At 40.3% G+C, this 24,039-nt stretch overlaps 1 protein-coding gene across 1 annotated transcript in view; it reads right to left on the reverse strand.

The window, feature by feature from the left end:
- SLC24A4 (solute carrier family 24 member 4) overlaps positions 1–22,452 on the reverse strand; it is a gene marked incomplete at its 5' end in the record, with an annotated part of 81,924 nt that extends 59,472 nt beyond the window's left edge. The window contains 2 exons of the mRNA XM_083863130.1: positions 19,891–20,001; positions 22,296–22,452. Coding sequence (XP_083719256.1) covers positions 19,891–20,001; positions 22,296–22,452 — 268 coding nt within the window. The remainder of the gene's footprint in view (positions 1–19,890; positions 20,002–22,295) is intronic.
- Between the last annotated feature and the right edge of the window lie 1,587 nt (positions 22,453–24,039).

Below are 24,039 nucleotides of genomic sequence, written 5' to 3' on the forward strand. Positions count from 1 at the left end.
AGGGGATCAATAGCTCATGCAAGAAGAAACCTCCAGTTTTGGCTGTAAACTCAGAACAGAAGAAATGGTGGCACAATGTCCACTCCTTAAGATTAAAAGCACTGTTCTGTGCTAATCTTGAGTATAATTCAATATATGCATGAAATGTCTAATATTCACAAATAGACTGCTTGTATAAGAAGAAATAAAATCTTTCTTTTCAAGGGTACCGTTTCACCTTTTATTGATTTAGGAAAGAGCATCTCTCTTCCATAGTAACATCAGTTCAAATATAAACTAAATTTTCTCCAAGGCCTCTGTTTAAGAGCACTTAAATTTTCTACCTTCAGCAGACCCTGTTAACAACATGCTTAAATGCTCTCCTGAACTAAGGCCATAACTTAATTACCTATTGCACGAAATCAAGCTGGCAGCTGATTTTGAAATATTTCCTTAAAACATCCACAGATGTAGATTTATATAATTAAGCTCTTTTAGATTATTTAATGAGGTTGCAAAAATGCACTAATAGTAATTCATCACTTGGAAGCTTGTGCTGTTGGACTTATGGTTACTAAGGCTGCCTGCTTAGTAGAACATGGAGACAGGAAAACACATATTCAAGAAAAAAAAAAACACCTTCTAAACATTTTTCTTTAGAGTAATTTTGCTTTAATATCTAGAGTAAACCAAAACAGAGTAGGATGCAATATATTACACAGGCTTTATTTGTATCCACCCAGGATAACATCTATTTCCCACTAGCAGATCCAAACATTGTAAACACCCACAAAACGTTCACATGACAAAACAAAGCTCCATATTCTGCTCCTGCTCAGATCACTCACCACACGTGCACATTTTGGTGATAGCAGGCATGTGATGTACACTGCAGGATCTCCCAAATGGGTAAATTAGCTCTCTGGGATTTTAGACAATTATGTCAGAGGAACATAGAATCGTAGAAACCAGGCTGTAAGGCAACCTGAAGGATCATCTGGCCCAACCTTTTTTGGCAAAAAACATGGTCCAAATAATGTTGGATGGATGTTCTAGCATCCTGTCCAGACAAATCTTAAGGATCCAGCATTTGGGAATTCACCACATCCCTGGAGAGATTCCAGTGGTTGATGGTTCTCAATGTGAAATACATTCTTCTCGCATCTAATCAGCATGTCCTCAGATAACCTTTACTCATTACTCTTGTCTTTTTCACATGACTCCTTGTAAAAAGCGTCGCCATTGTCTTTCCAGCCACTGGTTAAATACTGGTGATAAGGTCTTCCCTAAGTCTTTTCTCAAGGCTGAACACACAAAGTTCTCTCTGTGGCCAGCTTCCCAGTCCCTGGATCACCTTCACAGACCTTTTTCTGGACCCTCTGCAGCCTGTGCACAGTTTCTTTTTTATAGCTGAGACCAAAACTGAACAAACTATTCCAGGTGTTACCTGATAATCACTGATTAGAGTGAGGTTGTGATGTCTTCATCTCTGCTGCCGATGCCCTTGTTGATGAAAACCAGCATCCTGTCATCTTTACTCCTCCACAGCAGTGCACTGTTCACTCATACAGAGCTTGTTCACCGGGATCCCCAGGTGCCATTCCACAGAGTTGCTCTCCAGATCAGGTTAACAGATTGGTTAGATCCCAACCTGTGCTGCACTCCTGGATAATGTTTTCCCAGGTGCAAAAACCTAACACTTGCCATTGTAGAGCTTCCTATGGTTCTTGTTTGCCCATGGCCTATCCAATTTATCCTGCAGAGTGGCTCTCCTTTCTCATGTGTCCACTTCCCCACTGTTGGTATCATCAGCTATCGTCACCAGGGTACACTTGATCCCATCTTCCAGATTACTTTTGAAGATCCTAAAGTGTTGTCCCTAATATCCCAGGGAACCTCACTTGTGACAGGCTGCTGGTTTGAAAAGGAGCTACTTAACCTAACCCTGCTGCTGCCTGCCAGCCAGTTCCCAACCCACCACACTTCTCTAGACCACAATACACCAGCTTCTCTAGGAGGAGGCTGTGGAAAACCACAGTGAGAACCTTGGAGAAATCCAGGTAGACAATGCCTGCCGTGAGGCCCCCATCAGCCAAGCAGGTTACTACTTTGTCACAGAAGATGACAGAGTTTGTCAAGCACAGTTTGCCCTTGGTGGATCCATGCTGTCTTTTCTCAATTATGTGCTTCATCTGACTTGACAGCCTCCGGGTGGATTCATTCCACAATTTTCCCAAGGACTGAAGTAAGATTGATGTGTCTACAATTTTCTGGACCCTTTTTTAAGCCCTTCTTGTAGATGGGGGTGACCTTTGCCTTCTTCCACTTTTCTGAGATGTCCCCTCATCTCCACAACTTCTCAAAGATTATGGAGAGTGGTCTCACAATGACATCAGCTAGTTCCCTTAACATCCTCAGGCAGATATTGTCAGGGCCCACTGATTTGTAGGGGCGAAGCAACTGGCTTGTTCATGCAATCTTGTCTCTCAGAGTTCAAAATACTGAGTTCTTTCCCTAAGAAATCCATATTTAACAAGCACTTCAAGGCATACAATTTACATGTAGTGTCCAAAATCATAAATATAATGCTGACCACTGAGTGTCTGAAAAGGACAGGCTTGGTTGTTGCTCAAAGGTAAGAGGACATAAGGGAAATGCTCTCCTACAGCAGAGGAACATGGCTATCACTGTTCTTATGTGTGTCTACTCAGGTACTGTATGTTTACTTTTTACTAGTTTGGCAGGTAAGATGAATTTCTACTTCCTGTGCTACAATGCACCCATCTGACTGAGGGCAGGTGGAATTGTTTTTCACAGAGGAGAGAACAGAAAACATGGTAGGACTATAAAGAAAGGAAACAAAGTGTTTCAGCTTTTATTTTCAACAAACACGTACATTTACTTACATTAAAAAAACCCCACATTAATATTTGTTTTCTAGTCAAATACATTACCAGAACATCCATACTACTGAACAGAAAGAACCATGCCACTTTCGATACACAGGTCTGGGCAGTGAGGGACATTCCCCTAAAAGGGACAAGATAAATAATTGGACATGAGGGGGGAGCTGGCTGTAAGTGTAGAGAGAGAGAGAGAGAGGCACAAATGGCACCACATCAATTTCTTGTGACGGACCGATTTCCTTAGATTTCTCACAAATACACTCTCTCAACTCCTCTAGTTAAAGAGAGATACACACTAAAGTAAGTGCCCCAAGTTTAAAACAGTTTACATTCTTAGGATGGAAGAAGCATTACTAAAAATTATGACATCTAATTACTACTTACTCTGCTGAAAGATACTTTGCAAGTGAAACCAATGAAGCATGCAGAAAGCCTGCAGTCCACACTTATTAGTGACATTCCACATAGGAGCTAGTGATAATGTACAATGAGAATATGACTGGGAATTACTTAAATACATAATTCAAAAATATACAGTATGAAGAAGATATATAATGCTGCTACTGACAGGTCATATGTGCATGCTCAGAAGTAGAATCACTAAAAAAAATTACTCAAAGGTACACTGGTTAGAAGACAACCAGTAAGAAGATGGACAGTACAGTGTCTAATGCACAGTCTCAGCCTCTGAAGAACTGAATCTTTCAGTGCAGGTTTCAATCACAAGTGAAAAGAACTGAGCTGCAGCCTGGGGCAGTGAGCAACAGCAGCACTGCTGGCTGGGCTGCCTGATGGAAGGAGCCTGCGTGACAGATTTGGTGAGGAGCAGCATTTGAGGAGGGAGTCAGCAATGACTGCTTGGTGACAAAAGTAGATTTGGAGCACTCTATACTAGCAATGCTTAGAAGATGAATCGCCACTCTGGAAGAGCAAGGAGAGAACAAGAGTCTTAAGTTATTTCTAGTGTCCAACAGGAGATCCAAATCCTGGCAGAAACCATCAGCTGCCATTTTTAAATCACATTCTCCATATGTTGATGGTGATAGTGCACACAATATCCTAATTCTTACTTCTAACTTCCTCTCTCTATTATATGTAATCAATAAGAAATGAATAAAGGAATTGTCCAAGTATATATCTCTTGTCTCTTCCTCCATGAGACAGACTAGTGATTGCTGCAGCAACAAATGAGACAACGATACATCATTCAAAGTCACATATTCACAAATTCCTCTAAAAACATAGAAGAGTCCCCTGAAGACAGCAACTCACAAGAAACCTAAGACAAGTCAAAGCAAAATGAAAAATCATGGGCAAAATGTAAAGGAATACAATGCAACAGCAAATTAAGAGTCACATTTCTTTCTACCATTTTAGCTGGGCCATTACCAAAATGTACTTAGAACTCTGACTCTGTAGATTGAATTTCAATAACATAACACAAAGGATGCTTGTTTTAGAACAGAAAAGTAAGATCCCAAATTCATCTATCAGTGTAGAAATCATTTGGGATGCTTGTCTCCACTGAGGATAAACATGGTCTACACGACTAACAGTCTCAATTTTAAACAGTTAATGTCACTTGCAAACTCACCATAAACAACCAACATTATATGCACTACAGGGAACCAAACTTTTAATGGTAAGTGCTCACTACTGTCTAGAGAGCCAAATATTCAACAGCTTAAAAAAAAATCCAACAACACTGTCATCACTGTTTCTGAACACGTGATCATTATTTAAAATTTGCAGCTAAAATAACTATAGCATAAGATATTGTATGTAATTTGAAAAGTCTGTAATTTTGTCATTAGGTATTTCAGGGAGGATTTATTTCAAATGCAATGTCCCATTTGAGAAACAATTTAAGTGTATCTTGGGTATAACATAACTGCCTAGTATCAAGCTTCTGTGGTTATGACTGTCTTTCAGTTTGTAGTATTCTGCAGCTTCCACTACTCCAGCATAGCATTTCTGTTTAGGCACGAAACTTCAGTGTACATTTGTGAGACATAAGAGTATTTTTAGTCAAAGTCCACAAATGAGGCCTGAAACATAGAGGATTAGATGAGCACTACCAAATTCTGAGCTAAACCAGGATTAATGTTTGCATTAGCAGTTACCTATCCCTGGAGGAAGCACGAATACAGCACCTCCCTATTTATCTTGCAAGTTCCCCAGGCACTTTCACCTGCACAGAGCTACTGCTTTCATGGAGAAAGAGACAACTACATTCCACCTGAGCAACACTACACTCCAGTAGCAATGTGAAACAGCCCTGAAATGTGCCAAAGCCTCCAGAGAGACTAGATCAATTGGGTGTATTCAAAGTACTCCTTACACGCCTCAGTAAAACTAAATTCAGCAAAAGCCACTGTTACCATAGCCATTTTTATTAAAAATAAATGTAAATCCTTCTACTTCCAGACTAGTTCTCTCATATCTCACTGGTCACTAATTCAAGGAAGTATCAACTCTCCTTAAAAAAAACCCTAAAAGATACAGACTGTAACTATGTCAACTACAGTCCTAAAGTTGATACATATAGCAGAACAGTTTTGCATCTTTGCACATTTACTAGTAAGTCTGTCCAAAATTAGTGAAAAAGTGCTGCTAGCAAGGCAACACAAAGCTTCACAGTTTCCAGCCTGCCCCACAAGAACTGCTAACTTTTGAACATGAGTATTCTCCTACAGTCAGAGACTTTTGCTCTCTGCTGCTTTACTGTCCCTCACCTGTTCCTTGTGTTTACTGTGAAAAATTCTGTAGTGATGGCAATTCATCAACTTGCCAAAAGCTCCTTTTGCATTCAAAAGTCCTCACCAACTCCAGTGGATGAACTGCAGGTATGATTCAGGTTTGGAAGCCTACATCATTTCAGAAAGAAAATACAGTTCTTCTAAAACAGGGCAAAAAGTTTTACTTAACTTAACCCCTGTTGCTGAAGTGCTAAGATATCCAGGCACCTAAGGATGCACTTAGTGAGGTTGCCAAAGACATCTAACTCCAACTGAAACCCAGAGAACTGAGCACATTTACTCCAAAGGCTTCAAAGCTAATCTGTCTATACTTAAGTATTGAGGTCCTTAAAATCCCACTCTACATCCCATTTCCCTTTCCTGTTCAAGGGAATTTTCCTTACTGATTTTTTTATGAGAATGGAATCTATTAGTTTTCAGTAATATACCCAGTTATTTCACTGTCAGAGATACAATTTCTATGGATGGGTGCAACTCACACTACAAGAACATTTTGCTTTATTACACTGCCAATATCTGTTCCATACCTTTGGATGCACAGAAATAGGCAAAGAAATTGAACTTTAAGGATAACACAGTGCTTTCAGACCACACAGAACACTTTCTAATGTCATCTGGCACTTTTCCACAGGCCAAGGACAACCAACAACCTCAAATACAGAGATTTACAGTTTCTGTTTTACCACCTGAAGTCATCTAATAAGATTCAAGGTACTTCTGTGCACTAGACAGCACAACCAGATCAGTTTTCATCATTCGAGAAACACTTGAAGCAACGATTACTTTGCTTTCACCAGACAAATTAGTTTCACTGTCATCTTTTTCAGATGTATAACCCATGAATTTTAAGTTGGTTGTAAAAGTCCACAGAAATGCAATTTAGCATCTTCCATCTGTACAGATTTAAACACTCTTCTAGAACAGCAACTGTAATAGTTTTGAAATGTCCTTTCCCTAAGTTCCCTTCCTTTCTCCTCCTTATCTATACACTAATAGTTTTGATGACACAGGGATATTTCAGTATTTTAACAACGAAATTAAGCACATCAATGTTTTCACTATATAATTAAAGAGGGAAATATAAACAGTAATTACGATTTTGTCTGACTTAATATCAGAGCTGTTTCACTGTTTAAAATTGCAAATAACCTTCACAGACTGCTACATAGTCCTATTGTGAAAGAAAAATGATTTCACAGAAAATTACAAGAAAATTTCAACTTTTTTCTCCTTATAAGGTACATTAGTAACAAGAATCAAGAATAATGTCTGAGAATGCCAAAATAAAGGGTATTTCTCCCAGTGGAATTAAGATTTTAATACTTTGCCTTTGATCTGAATTACACAGTATTCTTTAAATCCAAGAGCACAAAATTCCAGACTTCCGTAAATAACCTGAAGCTTGCTAGCACAAATCTGCCAACTAACAAATCCCTCTTCATCTCTCCAAAGGCTGCATTTTTAAAGGTCATTAGTTGGTCAGCTCACACACTAGATTTACAGACCATGTAAATATAACAGACAAAAACCATAAAATCTCCACTCCCCATTTTGAATAGCAGTGCTTCTTAAGAGCACATCATCCCTCATGCAAATCAGAGAACTTGCATGCAGGTAATATTCACAGACAATAATTGCAACATCCTAACTTCCACTAGATAAGGCAGTCCCGTGCTGTATTTGCTGGGAGGGGATGTGTGTAGGGGCCCTACTGATGTGAACAGTGGCTTAGGTAAAGTACAACACCAAAATACTCCCTTGAAGAAGAAAAAAACCTTTGATTCGTGCCTAAGTCTAAGATCCTGTTATGTCTGAAACAATTATGATCCTTCCCAATTGATACTCAAGGCATTGGAAAGGTGTCAACTCAGTACAAGATCAACAACCTCAGGTCAATTACCTGTTCAGTGTTAAAGTTCTGCATAAATGCTGTAATAAATCTGAATATTTGCTCAAGTGAGCCAAGTGAAATCATGAATTAGATTTACCTTACTTTAAAAACCTGCCCTTCAAATAAAAATTAACACACTGTAGCATGGAGTGTTGTAACAAACTTCCAGTTCCAGACAGCTTTGTCCTGAAGCAGAAATGGTCCCTCCAGGTACTGCTGTGTGTGCACCAGTACCTCAGTGTCAACTGAACAAAAAAAAATAGTCAAACACCTAAAGTAAATAAATACAAATATCTAAACCTAGACATACATTCCTATTAACTTTGTGAGATTGGACTATTCCCATAATACTGAAGCGTGACCATGTTTGCGTGGGTCATTTCACTTTAGCTGTGCCCCCAGCCTGTCCTCAACGCTATGTGGGAGGTTTACACTAATCAGCTTTTTCTGAAGTTTAAATTGCAGCATCACATCAACAGCTGTTACACAACATCAAGAAACAGGAGCTTGTGCTGATTTATGAAAGGCAACCTAGTGCTATTTTCAAGCCCCTGAATTAGCAGATATTTTTCCGCATAAAATTATTCAGCATCATAAAGTTAAATATTTTAGTTAAAAACTAATAAATACAGTGATGCATCATGTTCTAAAAAGCCAAAACTATTTCAGTTAGTATAAACTTACCAGTAATTAATACCTTACAACAGTATGATTTTTCTCACAGCTTTAATTATGTGTTTGTAACTTCATGTATTGGAGAGCGAATGTCTTCCCAAAAGGGAGAAAACGTAAACTACTTTCCCAAGTTTGTTTAAAAGAAAATCATATGATCCAAATTATCTTCTCATAAAACATATATCATACAGCTCAGCAGCCAGTAAAGCCAAATTCTAAATTTCTGTTCTTGGATTTTGTTACTTTGCAGCTGTAAAGGTGTCCGGCATTCACAGCAGCATCTGAAGGAACACCTATGGCATTTAAGCCTTTTACATTCTTTGAAAATCTTTCAGCTAACAGAGTTTTTCTCTAAAGGAAAAATAGGAGGGGAAAAACCAAAAGAGAGAGAAAATAAAATCAAATGTATCTAGTCAAAGAACACACATAGTCACCTATCAGTCTTCAGGAAGAATCAAAACATAGTGTAACTCTTGCTAATCTCATAATTGCAAGAGGCTTTTACCCACGGCTGTTAAATAATACGATCCAAATGCCTCTTCAAGATTAAGTATATAATGTCACTGTACAACTAAAAGAGGAAGACACCAAAGGGTATGCTACACCATTTGCATAAAAAAGAAAAAGATTACTATTGTTTCCTTAATAAGTAAGTTTACTTGTAGAATAGAAATGCATTCTTTGGGAACATAATGACTGTAACTTTGAATTTTTACTCCTGCAAATGCCTCATATGATTACATTACTTTAAAACAAGCAATCCATTTGCTGTTCCCATATAAGAGATCCATTTTACAGATAGAAAAGAAGGAAAGGTATTTTTGCAGAGGAAAAAAAGAAATATTCAGAGATATGAACTGAATAATCTGAGGGCAAGAAACACATGCCTCATTGACAAGCTACATCATATTTACACTCATTCTATATCAGAATTTATATTGTGACACCTAAGGATTTGCAAATCTACCACTGGGAAATCCAAGATCATATTCACTTTCTATGGAGAACAAGGCTTACTACTGTAAAGATCCTTTCCACATTCAGAGCCCAACCTAATTAGGTCATATTTGTAAAAGGAATAGAGATCAAGGCTCTCTGCTAGTGTTGAATTATATTTTTGCTCCCTGCTAATGTTGAATTATATTTTTGTGCCCTGGGGAATTGAAAAAAAAAGTATTTTTCTGAAGTGAAGGAATATAGTGTAAAGTTCCAAAGAAATTCACTGCTGCAGGCACAGCTGGAATTGAGGACTTTCTGGTCCCCGTATTATACTGAAACATTGGCTCTCAATCTCTTCCGGTAAAACTGGTGTATAAGGTTATTATGCAGTTCTGTACATTTCATGTCAATGAACAGAACTACTGATTCTAAAGTTACTATAATAAAATTTCCATTAAAACAAGAGATTTACAAAATATCTATTACTTATAAAAAGAGATGCAAGATTTTGTTGATAAAAAAACTCTAAAGAAAGCAAACAACCTGTCTCCACTTAGTACTTCGTGACTGAACTTAGTCTTCTATGCAGAACAGATGATAATCTGGTTTCTTATAATAATGTTCAAGATCTCAGTTTGGGGTCATGTCTGTAGACACTCCAGAATCAGGACATACCACCCTATTACCATCTGAGCCCAGTGAGATGCCACGAGTCTTAGCACAGACAGGCACACAGCCAGTGTGGTCCAACACAATCATTTCTCCTCTGGATACAGAAGGTTCTCATCTCTTCCACAACTTATCAGATGTGCAGCCTCTCACAGTTGAAAACCCTTTGGAGGATGGAAATCAACCCACAGAGTTGAGCCTCTGGCAGGAAGTATCCTCAGAGGTTCCTCAGAGCTGTACTGCAGTGCTCCATTCCCAGTCCAGCCTGAAGCCAGTAATGGAGCATGACCAAAATATTTGGAATTGATCACTGAATGGAAGGAAAGAATTTTAGTTGTGAGAAGTTGTAAAAACTCTACAGTTGTCTTAGTTGTAAGAAGCATAGAGTTTAGTTGTCTCTAGTTGTAAGAAGCATAGAGTACATGCATCGTTATTCCCATCCCATCTGCAATTTCGTCCCATAATAATAGTAATGCTATAGTGTAGTTGCATTTGTGCAGTATTCAACAACAGGTAGAATGAGAGAGGAAACATCTAATTTTGAAAGTCTTCAACAAAACCAAAAGGTTCTGCAAATAATTTCAGGTTCTCCATCAAATCTGAGCAATTTCAAAAGCCACTGAGCTTATACAGAAAATTACATAGTACTTTTTAAGACCCAGAAAAGCCTGTATGATATGGGCAACTATCCGTTTTCAATATAACATCTTTCTTATATGTGCAAATTGATTTTTATCTAAGGAACAACTGGTGAAACACTGAGTAAAAAGAATTTCACAAGTAGTTATTTAGCAGAGACTTAATCATTCTTTAGCCAGTCTGCATTTTTTTCTTTAAAGCAAATTAGAGTCCAGAGTGCAAAATGGGTGTTGTGACTGTTTCCAGCTGTAAGTACTCCTTTCAGCCTAAGCAATTAGAGACAGTTTTGCTACCCCCTAGACTACATGAAACATAATATTATTTTGACTCTCCAACACCCTCCTCAAGACAATAGAAAAATAAAACTGAGTTGGTTGACCAGGCTAAGTAGTGCTGTTCAGAAGCTAACACTGAACCAAGTTGACTAATTTCCCATTACCAGTCAGCTGTCTTGCAGAGAAAGCAGCCCCGCTCCAACCTTTAATTACCTAAGTAGTACTTACTAAACTTAGTTGCCCTAAATATCCACAGATTAAAGCAGTTCTGGAGATGATCCCAGATAGTCTTTCCAAGTAAGAACTCCCTCATCACGTGCTATTACTAAACAATCCTGTACAACCAAATAACTATAGTAAACACATAGAGTACACAAAACAAAATTGATTAACTGATTACCTTCAAATCTGAAGTACATATTCTGCACTCAAAAGTCAATTGGCCTAAATAAACACTCCCCTCACTCTCCATGAAATTAAAAAAAAAAAAAAAAGCAACTCCAAAGAGCTTTGAGTCAGGCACAAACACAGGTTTGTTCACATATGAGAAAATATTGCTGACTATTTTCTTTCCTTTTTCAGCCTGCAAGCACCAAGAGGTCCTCAGTAAATGGGGGGAGTGGGTAATAAATCTATTTTCCACATTTCAGTCAATGTAAACTTCAAAACATAAATTTCATTCAGAAATTCCATTCCAGGAGTTTAAATGTTTCCCACCATCTGTGAATATCTTACATCTTGCTATTAAAAGATTTAAATACCTTTGAACAGCAATAGATTCAACCTTATTGCCCTCAACCTACTAAACAACTGAATGCATCATATACAGGGGAAAAGTAATTAGTCAGGTTAAGGCAATCTCTGAGAATTTTCCAGCAAGCATGTATGTATGGAAACTGAACACGCAGAGTCTAAATTCTCATCTTCTTGCTAGCAGGAAGGCACATTTACCACTGGTCCTCACTATGGGTAGATAATGGCACCCTCAGCACCATTAATGCAGCACCTGTCATTAATATTAAACCATTTATCTCATGAAAAAAAAGGAACAACTGGCTGACAACACACACATGGTAACATTCATTCCATCTGAATTTTTGCTCTGCAGTGCTTCAACTTACCAGCAGAGTTCCAGCAGGAATTAATCTGACTCAGTTTCTAAGACTATTACAATTTCTACTAGAATGTCTTCAATCTGTCAATTTCAAAGAATAAAGAAAACCACCATTCTTTATTGCCAGAAAGTCTTGCCTCTCTGTAGAACAGGACTGATGCCAGCTGAATTGTCAGCAAGTTCATGTAGTATTTTCAGCCTGCTAGGTGGGTAACTACATCTATTCTGTAGAATGTCATTGGCATAATGAATATAGAACTAAATACATATAATAAAATTTTGTAACTTCAGAAAAAAAGATAAGGGTTCTTATCAGAAATATTAGCAGAAATTTAAAACTAATTTACTGTAATGAAATTCTAGATTTCTTGCCCAACCAAAACCAAACCTCTCTCTACATTTTGATTTTTCACTTTCTTCAATCACTTTCTCTGCTTACTACTTCCCAGGGCCTACCTCTTTGCCTTGCAATTCCCAAGATTCTCCTATGGTTCACTCACCTGTCTCTTTCATCTATCCTCCAACTCCAGGATGCCTGACAGAATAATCTTAGTCTCTCTACTGGAGTTCTAACCCCTAAATTTCTCTATCCCTCTTGCAGCTTCTGGTGACCATCCTCCATCTCCAGGTGCTTTTCACAATCTACTTCCCTGCAGCCCAGTTCTGTGCTTGTAGAGTTTTGTCTGAATCCTCCACACTGGTGGTCCAAGTTAGACTGATGAAACACCGAGAGCAGAGATGAGAAATGAATCCAGCATTTTAGCATCTGCCAAGCAACCCAGAATCTCATAAAGACTGTGCTAGGCCAACCCCTGAAGTATGGATTAATGTTCACAGGCTGATTTTAAAGGCCTTTTCAACTTGTCCTACAAGAGCACAGTCAGGTCTGGTAACAGCTGCATATGATACAAGGCAAGACAGCAGTGCTTTCAGTCTCAGCTGCAGTACAAGGTGACATAGAAATCAAAATTACCATGGACAAGGATAGATACATTCAAACACAGCTTTTATACCAACAGCATAATTTTCTAAGTGGAACATGGAGCACATACCTACAAAACAGTCTATCTCCCCAGTCATAGTAAAGAAGGATATATCCAAATACATACACATTATCCACTAGTAAAGTTGAGTCAGTCAGCAATATTATAGAGAGCTGCATGTCCAACTCTTATTAACTTTGATTTTGAAATCCCTAATTCAGGATTTCAAATATGCCCTGAGTGAAATGTAATTAATTTGATTTCCATACCACATCACAGTATAACTCAAGTTGGATGGAACTTCAGGAGGCCACACTAGTCCAAACATCATTTTTCCAGGAGGCTAAATCAAAACTGGTTTTGATTCCTACATATTTCCTCTTTGACCTCAGGCCAATAATTTACACAGTTGCCCTCTGCCTGAGTTGTCTGCAGTTACAGAAAAAGAAATGTTGCACTACTACTGCATTAATATCTGAGGAATGTTAGCTAACATGGTTTAAAATATAGGTAAATCAGATATCTAAATACTAGAGCTGAGCTAATACAGGAAGCTTGAAATCTTAGTCTAGCACTCCAGAGCATTCAACCTGGATGCTTCAAGTATGAACCTATGTCCACAGACATTAAATTTAGTTCTGAAGTGGCTGCATTTTAAAACTTTGGATTTTTGCTTCAGGCCTGCTTCTTGGTTTCAAAGCAAAGACCTAGCTTGTAGAAGTCTTTATCCACAGTGTGCTTCAACTGGACCCAAGCCAACTGTAAATAAATCTGAGTCATATAAAATAAAGATTATATTAAGTGATATTTTTACTATGTCTAAGAATATATAGTAACATAAGAAAGTACTGTTTAATATGTTTCATTTGCCTTTGTTTACTATATCTCTACATGACATTTTAGTCAAACTTTAATTTACTGTGTGTTAAACTGCTTCCAGCAAACTTGACCCCTAGAACGGGCAAAATGGATAAATTACCCTGGAGTTAATTTATGTACTCAGCTCTCCAGGGGATGCTACTGGCAGGTTGAGTCAAAGCACAGAGAGATGTTTGTCCCATTCATTTCTAGTATTTTGGATGGCAGTTTTAATACGCTGCTAGAAAATTAAGAGCTCAGAAAGAAGGATGTTTATTTTTCAAATTCTACGTTCAGTTAAAGCACATGTCCTACACTGGTTCACAAAAAAAACCACCAGAAACAAACAAAATAATAAACATACAAACCAAGAAAGAAAAAAAAAAAAAAAAAAAAAAAAAAAAAAAAAAAAAAAAAAAAAAAAACCAAAGAGAAGCCACACCACTCTTCCCAACAAACTTCAACTACACCTACTTGCATAACCATTTAATACTCACACTCAAAGGCCATGCAAAGATGTCAGAAGTTCAACCTCAACCTAGGTGTGAATTCTGATTTAGGAGACCTTGGCAGTCACATAAGAAGAACTTGTGATAAAATGTTTGTCAAAGTGGTTTTAAACTGTTACATATCTATCTTCCCCAGAATCAGAAGTCATAGAAATGAGATCACAATCAATACAGTTTACCACTCAGCATCTACAGGGACAAGAGGAAATCTTGAATCACTGGGTGAGGAGGAACAACCCAAAGCAAACCCAAAACAAATAAAACCCCACCAGCATATGACAAGTGGCTACAGAAATAAGTTACATGCTTGCTAATTAGTAACTCTTTGAGCTACATAAATAAATACACATTCACAGGACACTGCACCTATATGTTATGTGAATACTATATGCATAAAGCAACTAAAGCTTTTTCTTAAACCTTTCTTCATTTTCATCTCCTTTTAGACCGACATGAAAATAGAATGTTTATGGCTGATAACTTTCCTGGTCTTTGAGGGCATAACACATTGGAATAACAAAATATTTTAAATCTATCTGCATGCACTATCAATAAATCTATCATACTAAAATAATTTCACATATTTCACTTCTTCACAGAGAAGAAGCCCAACTAATATGCAGGTGAGGAATATTTGCAAATAACAGAACACAATAATTGTCTGTAGTGCCTCAATGAGACCATGGTCCTTTTGTGCTAGGTACTGTATGAATGCATGGTAAGAGCACATGCAGGTCATGCTGAGCTTACTAATTTAGGCTGTTCATGAAACAAAGGTTTACAGTGAAATTATTAATACCACATCCTTAAAAGTGGAGGTCTAAAGCATTTCTCCCTGCCAGCCACAAAATGGAAGTTTGATCTAGGGAAGATCACGAGCACAATGTTTGAAAGAAATACATATTATCACATTGTTTAAAGAAAATTTACATCAGCACAAAATTACATATTCCACCAGCATTTATTACTCTAAGTTTATGATCTTACATATTAAGGTGTCTAAAAGGATTAAGAAAAAAAAAGATACATCAATCCAGCATGTGAAGAATTATGCATTTAAATAAGCACTGTCTGTTAAATACAGCTAATGGAAAACAATAATTCCTATAGTGTCTTTACTACAAGTGTTCAAGAAATAACATTTTCTGTCCCTTTGGAAAATTTCTTGGAAGAGTCAGTCCTGTCTTCTCTAGTCATCATCAGTTTTTGTAGAAAAAAATAACAGGTTCTTGTTCTCTCTATGGTATGCTAGCAAAACTGTCTAAGACTTCTATAGTTTCTCTACAATGCATCACTTCTTACATAAGTCCCCAAGCTTATAACTAACAGTGGAAAATATACACAGACTTAATGACTTTGATCCTGACTCAAAACTCACTTACACACATGCTACTGGGAAACACACTTTACTGTAGAGGACTGATTCTTTCTCACTGCAGGAACATAGAGCATTGCTACAACATGCCTTTTAATGCTAAACTAAAAATGCAGCATGGGTCAGGAAGAAATGCTAACCCTGTCTTTCCCCTAGTCCATAATTCCTCTTTACCCATAACAATGGGAGGAACATGCTTGAACCAAATCACCACCAATTTAAAATGAGTGTAACTCATGAACTGTCCATGGTTGACAAACCACAGGCAAGAAAATCCCACTGCCTGTTTCAGGGCCCCTCCCTGACTAGTGTCAGAAGACAATGGAAATATATTCCCACACATGTCTAATTCACAGAAAAAAAAATCTATCCATATACAAGGATTACTTGAAAATATTCACAACAGCAAAAAGCCTGGATCAGTTGTTTAACAGCCTGACGTGCCCCAGTGGAGGCACGTGGTAAGAAACCTCATGACACCCAGTCACCCCACCTTCTACGTGCCCTGGAAACATTACTTGAGTTCTGGAGGACATGGAGTCATAGGAACATTTTGAAACAAGAGGCAAGCCATTGGAGCAGAGAAGCTACAAATCAGACTTTCTGGGCAGATGGCACAGCAAGCTGATGGCAGATGGAAGTGAGAGCTTGGATGCAGCAAAAAAATCGGTTGCAAGCTAATGAGGTATGTTAAGATCATAGAGACAACTACTCCTCTTTTCTGATCTCTGCTTTAAGTGAGGGTCAGGTCAACTCCTCCTCCCACAGAAATCTACTCAGAGCCATAAAGAAAAGGTAGTTTGGTTTCCTTCCAAGAAAAAGCCATCCAGAGAGTTACTCAATACCAAATAAATATAAGATTCATAATTCCCAGACTCTCACGAAATTTCTGAAGTCCAGAGCCTTCTACATAAAATCTTTAACCCCTCTAACCTCCAGGACAATATAAAGACCAATATCTTATCACAGCAGAGAAGCTTTCAACAACGGGAAAGTTTAAACCAAGAGTGATCTTTAATAGAAAGATGCAACAGAACACATTAACTGTGGTGAGGATTCGGTCTCAGTGCAGACTAGAATGAGGTTGACTTGATGCTCCCAAGGCTCCACCTCCTTTCTGCAGCTGACCTACAGTTCCTTTGCTGCTATGGGATAGAGACAACCTATAACTCTTCATGATTGTAGAATATTACTATCAGAAAAAAGTGGAGCCCCTCTTAAGACATTCATGATTCTCAGTCCTCTCATACAAAACCCCCAACTTTTCTTCTCTAGTTACATACATATATTTTCTTTTCCTCTTTCAGAGTCCACTGGTTCTTTTTTAAAGCAGTATTGCTAAGACTTTATCATTTTTTCTCTTATGATAAAATGTCCCAGAAACATTATCAATGTTTCAAGAAGTATACAATACAAAATTATCTACTTCAGAAAATGGGACTAATCTCAAATACTGTAGACTATGTGAGCTTCTAGAAGATAGCAGCTCTCACAAGCTTCTAACATTACTCCTAGAAGATTATGGACTTTTTATCCCAAGATATGCTACAAAGGGTGAGCCTTTCTTGCCAGTGTCATGAAGTGCAGGGATCTCATGGTCTTATAAACTTCTATAGCTACCATTTCAAACAGTGGGGATTTTTATTTTTTTTTTACTTACACATAAGAAAATTGAGTGATGTGGTAAATATATCAACTTCATTGAAAACCTTTGGAAAAAGGGAGGTAAAGCTGCAGACTTGTGTGGGAAGCTAATGAAAAGGGAGCACAGCAATGACACAAGGGATTAACAGGCTCTCAACAAGAACCTGCTGAAATTCTCGTATCCTAAACACACATATAAAAGCATCCTCATAATGAAAGAAAACTGCTATATACCATACACACAGCCATGCCGTGTGTACGGCCCCTCATGCTTAGAGCAGACACAGAAATGACAGAGGTAAAAATAAGCACATCTCATAAAGGAGTCTACAGGGAACTGTGCATTCATATTCCAACTGAAAATCCACACTCTCACCAATCTTCTATGCAATCTCCATCAAGTCTCTTGACCTTTCCTGGGACTTGTCTCTCTGTAGTCATGGAATTACACAAGTTACATTCCCACAGAGATGAACTATATTACTTGCTCCTTTTTCATAGGTGTTCGATCATTCGAACATGACAAATCTAAATCCCTGGCTACCAGACAAGAAAGGAAAAAATAAATAGAAAAAAAAAAAAACAAGTCAACATCTCATACACTAAAAAACAAAACAACAAAAAGCAAAGCCAACAAAGAACACTACCTCAAATCTACAGAAGTTGTTACTGAGCAATAATAATAATAATGGGTTCTTAAAGACCCATTCCTGCCCCACAAACACGAACTTCAGCTATTTTCAGATGTTCCCTTTATTTGCCGTTTACATCTAGTCACTTCTACAGCATCTCAATTCCTCCTTCAGCTGCAGAAGATACACAATGATAAGCAGTACAAAACTGCAGAATAACAGGAAGTGATTAAAAATGCTACAACTGCAATCCTGTGACAGATTTAATCTGTAAATCTGTGTCCTAACTGAAGAAACACTTTTTAAAAGAAAGGCTACTACCATTACGCTGACTAGAAATTATTAATTTAATGCAAGTCTTGTGATATTTTTCTTAAAACTACAGCATCCTGAGGCATATTTGGACCTCCCTTGTGTCCTCTCTTGTGGTTACAGAGAAAAGTGCACCTCAGAGACCCAAATTTCAGAAAGCACATCAAAATGACTCAGCTGTATTTGTCTATTCCAATTGTTCTTAAACTAATCTTATGACTTTAGAAGAATAGAGGAAGTGGAACTATTTGTTTTAAACATGTGAAGAAGTCATTATTGCTTCTGGAATTCCAATTCACATGCAAGCATGTTTTTGCCCTGGTCGTTTTATCATATATCACTGTGAAAAAAGTTCTTATTCATGCTAAATGGAAGTCTCCATCAGAACTTTGACAGGTATCTTCCTGATCTAGCTCCTGTAATTTTGTAGCCTCTATTGCCTTGACTCCAAGTGTGCTGCCAAGGTTGTGCTCAGACATGATCACACTGATGCATCCACATATATGGACGAAAATGAAAGAGAGCGGGAAAGAATAGTATTTTCTGACCTTTCATCAAGAATTGTTATGTGTTTCCAAAAGGTCCTTTTTGTGTTCTTTCTTATTTGTGAACAACTTTGATGAACACATCAAGAGCATCATGAGGTTATAGATGCAGAACACAGCAAACCGACCCACAAAGTTCTTTAAAAAAGCATGGGGAAGCTCTTGGACATCAAGAGGATATAGTTAAAACTTTTGGACCCACATACTTAGAGCTATGTTCTTCCACTCTTCTCTCAGGAGTGGACACTAGTGATCCTCAATCTATACAACTTCAGTTGGCACCTCAGTATAACAACAAACACGTAAGTGAGAGCAGGAATACTGCTCCAAACTCTCCTAGTGCCTGGGGCTGGCAGTATCCTAGAACTCATGCTCACACTGCTGGCGAGAAGGCACACACTCCATTGCTATCACAGAGTTGATCAAAGAGTCACATTAAAAAAAAATAAATCTGAACTTTAAATTAACTTGGTTAGTGCCAGTGGCAAAATGTCTCATCTCCCACACACCATAAACCACAGAGAGGCAAGGAGAGAGAGAAAGGAAATACACACTGGAAAGACAGATGGGAAGATGAAAGCATTGTGGACTAACACTAATACTAAAATGCATCATCTATTCCTGCCCTCAATCAATTCTTTTTGCCTGGCCAAGACAGACATCGTGAAGTAAAATGGATTCCAAGGTTTCCATATCACCTCATCAACCCCCTCCACACAACATAAATTCCTACTCTGAGTACATAGTTTATCACTAAACTAGTAAACCATGATTAACTGTGTAAAGGTAATGAACATGAATCACTGAGCTCAGATGTCATCTAAACCACTGCATATTTAGCGACCCATGGTTTTAAGAGGAGCACACCTCTCATGACTTGTGCAATATACACACACCAGTTGGACAGAAATGAATGGTCACCAAAGCATCAAAACTTCTGAAACTGAATGGTTGGCACTAGTCTCACAACGGTCCCAAAACATTCCTTTATCTGAATATTACCTTCTGTCTTGGATATATAAAATCACATCATTATATAACACAATAAACCTTATTTCTACACAAAACAGTCCTGGTTTGTTGGGGTTTTTTAAGTTTAACAGCAATGTTTACACATTATTGCAGCTTGGTACTACCCAATACATCTCAAAAACTTATAGGACATTACAAAGTTTAACCATCTTACCTGGCTCAGTACAGTTCTTCTCTTCATGTGTCCCATTAGGTGATGCCATCAACCTTCTATTCCTCCACAGTCCTGATACAGTGCTTCTATCTGGAACAGCTGATTCTTGGCCTATATTAAATAAAAAGGCATTATGCCCACTAGCATCATTTTTTTCCTGCATCATCCCAGGTGGATTACACGTGGCCACTAACAAGAAGCATGGACAGACCATCAGAATGCAAATGAGGCAAAATCCAAGGTGTGACTGGAGCAGGTGCCAACATACATGAGCTAGGTGCTGCTAGCCCCAAAGGGTGCAACCAGGCACCATATCCGAGCTGTTGGCATGTTCTGGCTATCGGAACTATCCGAACATTTGGCTGTGACCCACAGCAGGAAAATATTCTGCAGCAAGCAAATGCTGAAGCCTGTACCTGTGAAAGTCAACACTTGCAGCTCATATATATGAAACCAGCCTAGCTATGCTGACATGAGCAAAAATCACACTTCCATTTAGTCATCATGTACTTGCACATATTACATTACTGCTTTCATGAAAGAAATTAAAATGCATATGGATATGTTCCAGTTAAATTTTAGTTTATTCTGAACTTTTCACTCTTGGGTACGCTTAATAATATCAAACTCGTCAAAAAAATGATAATCACAGTGAATTCTCATAAGTCTTAAAAAAATAAGAACTTTTTTAGAAGTCAATGGGGCATTTGTCAAAATGCATATTCCAGAAGCATTCTCAACGAAACCTGTTAAATAGAGTACAGGAGCCCTTGTAAGATCATGTACTGCATGAAATTGTAATAACCAAAGAAAGAATAGAACCTTTTAATTAAATCACTTCCACCTCAATCTTATCCATTTCAAATTAACATATTGCAATAACAATAAAAATTCTTCCTTGGCCATTTTAGAGTTCATACTGTCATCACATAATTCCCGTGTTTTCTTAGTGACTCCTGGAAAAAGGAATCATGTTTGGAAGTTGGTTTTCCCAGAGTAAAATGTTCTGAGCCACAACTGTAAGAAACATAGACAACAGATGGTCAGTGTTTATGGATAATATGTCCTGTAAATTAGCCAGCTGAAAAAAAACCCTACCTGATGCAGCCTACTATCAAAAATTAGGTTATGAGGGATTTAGTTGATAACCCAGGAGATTAAAAACTTTCATTAGTCATGACATTTTTCATAAAAACCTAAAAAAGTTGTGGAAAACAACAACTGCAACAAAAAACACCCTTCAAGCTATGCAAACATATTCATACCCCCATTACTTGTTTCCAGGTTGAAGAAACAAGTTGAAAGTTTTAAGATGAGCAATATGCTAATATGGTCTAAGACACCAAGTTCTTATATATGGATGGCTTGTTGCCATCCTAGATACAGCTCAAACAAGCCAGGCAATAATTTGAGCACAAGAGCATTACAAACTATGACAAGTTCCTGCAGATTTTTCTTCCCTAAAGCACACACTTGAACTTCTGCTTTAGTTTAAGCAGATGACCCATCCTAACTGTGCTGAAATCTGCATTTCTTATATTAAATATAGATGCTTAGTGATGGGCTTAGTCGATTTTGTTCTTATATCTTCAAGGACTCTTGGCAGCCCTACCTAGAGACCCAAGTGCTCTCCCAGCAACCTTCGACTTTGATTTGAGGGATGGAAAGGATATTGCAGGATGAGGGCTTGAAGCTTCACACTTACAGCCCAAACTGTGCCAGCAGGCAGAGGAACAAATGGGAATGATGTGGTTAATTATAAATGCATCAGTTTACCAATACAGCACATGCACAAATGATGCAAAAGACTCTGTTATAATACTCTCTCCGTAAAACGTAAGATTAGCACCGTTCCTAGCCTAAAATGCAGAATTTTCTGTTAAATCTATACTGTAATGGGGGGAGAGGTGTTGGGGATGTGTGTGAGACCGAGAAAGGAAGCAGCTATAGCTGATATAGCCTAGCTTACAACCTGAGGACAAAGCGGAAGGCAGCCCGAAGTTGCAGAGGGGACCACGGGCGGCTGGAGAGAACTCCACTCTCGCAGCGGCAGGGGGGAAACTCCTCCAGGGCCGTTGGCGGGCACAGATCTGCCCCGCGGTGCCCTGTCGGTCCCGGACCCGAGGGGCGGCGGGCTGGGGCCGGGGAGCCCCGGGCGATGAGGCGCCGGCGGGGCGGGTTCCCCTCTCCCCGGGCTGCGGCCGCGCACCCGCCCGGCGCGGGGCTCTCTCCCCAGGAACCCCCTGCTCCCCGCACCGCCCGCACCGGGGCATCTCCACCGGAGACACCGCACGGGAACAGCCCCCGCCGCTGGAATCTGCCAAACCCCGCAGCCCCGGGGCGGCTGCAGCCCCCGGGCCGCCCCAGCCCCCGGCCGGCCCTGCCGGTCCCGCCGCTCCACTCACCCGCCCTGGAGAGCAGGCTGGACATGCACCAGGCGAAGAAGAGGATGGCGCAGATGAAGCCCAGCTGCTGCAGCAGCATCTCCCGCCTCTTGCGAACTTTCCTCAGCAGAAGCAGCATGGTCTTCGGAGGGGCGAGCGGCGTCTCCTCCGGCTCCATCGGAGCGAGCGCGGGGCCGGGGGGCGGCCGGGGGGTCGGTGGGGAGCGGGGATCACTCCCGGCGGCTCCCCGCGGACGGCTCCATCCCGGCCGGGCGCAGCGCGGGGAGAAGGCGATGCCCGGGGCCTCCGGTCGGCAGCGGCGCAGGGAGCTCGGCAGAGGCAGGTGGCGGCGGGGGGAGGCGGCGGCAGCCCGGAGCCGGGCGGGGGGAGGCGCCGCGCTCAGCTCAGCTCAGGGGCCGGGCCGGGCCCCGCGCCCCATGCCCGCCCCACTGCGCGCCCCGGGCTGCGGGTCAGCGCCCAGGGACCCGAACATCCACGCGGCTCCCCGCCCGCCCGGCCAACTTTGAAGTTTATCCCTTTCCTCCCTCCCTGCCCTGGCCGCCGCCAGCCGTGGGCGGCAGGTGGGCGAGCGCGGCCGCCCGCGGGATTCAGCGCGGCGCCGGGCGGGCACTCAGCCCCGGCGGGCGGCCCGGCCCCTTCTCCCCGCCCCTCTCCCGCAACTTTCTGGGTGCTCCTCCGGCACCCATGGCAACGCGCATGTGCCCTCCCCCACCGCCGGGCCGGGGAGAAGGAATTAACTGGCGAAATTAATCCTTTCCCCGAAAGGGCGCGGGAATGCCCCGCTCTCGGGGCCGCGCTCGGAGGGCGGAGGGCGGTGGGTACCGCGGGCTGGGCCGGGGCCCGAGGGGCTGCAGCGCCCCGCACCGCCAGTAGCGCCCCGGGGAGCGCCCACGGCTCGGGGTGCTCCACCTGTCTCGGAGGTGCGTTTCCAGAGGGGCTCCCGTGGGGAGAATGGCGCTTCTGCGCGCGGTTTGCGCTGCAACGAGCGCCTGGTGTTCAGGATGGCAGATTAATGACCCATTTTGTGAAATGGTGGTTAGTTCCAGGCTGTGCCGCCGCGATTTCATTTCTTTTTTTAACTAAAATTTTATGTTTATATTAATTAAGTGGTTACTGTTAGCCAGCGAGCGGTGGGAACTTCCACCTACAGCACACATCGGTTCTGTGTTCCTCCAGAAACGCAGGAGGAGGCACATGGAGACAAAACGGGATTAACTCATCTGATCTTCTTTTCGATACAGCACGAGGTTTACCACAGGAAGCCTTTCAGGTGATTCCCTCTGGATCATTGTATTCTTCAGAACATAAACCACGTATTTGGCATTGTCTGTCATTGTTTCATAATTATAATACAAATAGCCTACATAAACAAATAACCACAAATAAAATATCACCAATCCTCTGTTTTCTCATGGTTCAAATGTGTTTTCCAATTTTGCTTGTGAATTCTATTCACTGTAGTGAGGTGCAGGAGCACAAAGCTCAGGATGCTCTGGTACTGCATGTGAAATTGCTCTGAAGCTTCATGCTGAAGAGTGCCAGTTGTCTCAAGTGTAAAAGGCATTAACCAAGCTGAAGAACCAAAGAAGAACAGTGGTGTTAATGTTGTTGCTTCTTTACATGCACATAGCTACAGGAACTTATGTGTCTTAGCTTTCCAAGCTCCACAGGCACCTAGGCTCTGGTGGGCTTTTGACTTTCTGATTTACATTCAGGCAGGAAAACAGTTGCATGTCAGAAGAGT

The sequence above is a fragment of the Zosterops lateralis genome (genome assembly GCF_965231275.1).
Source record: "Zosterops lateralis genome assembly, chromosome: 6".
Classification (NCBI taxonomy): domain Eukaryota; kingdom Metazoa; phylum Chordata; class Aves; order Passeriformes; family Zosteropidae; genus Zosterops; species Zosterops lateralis.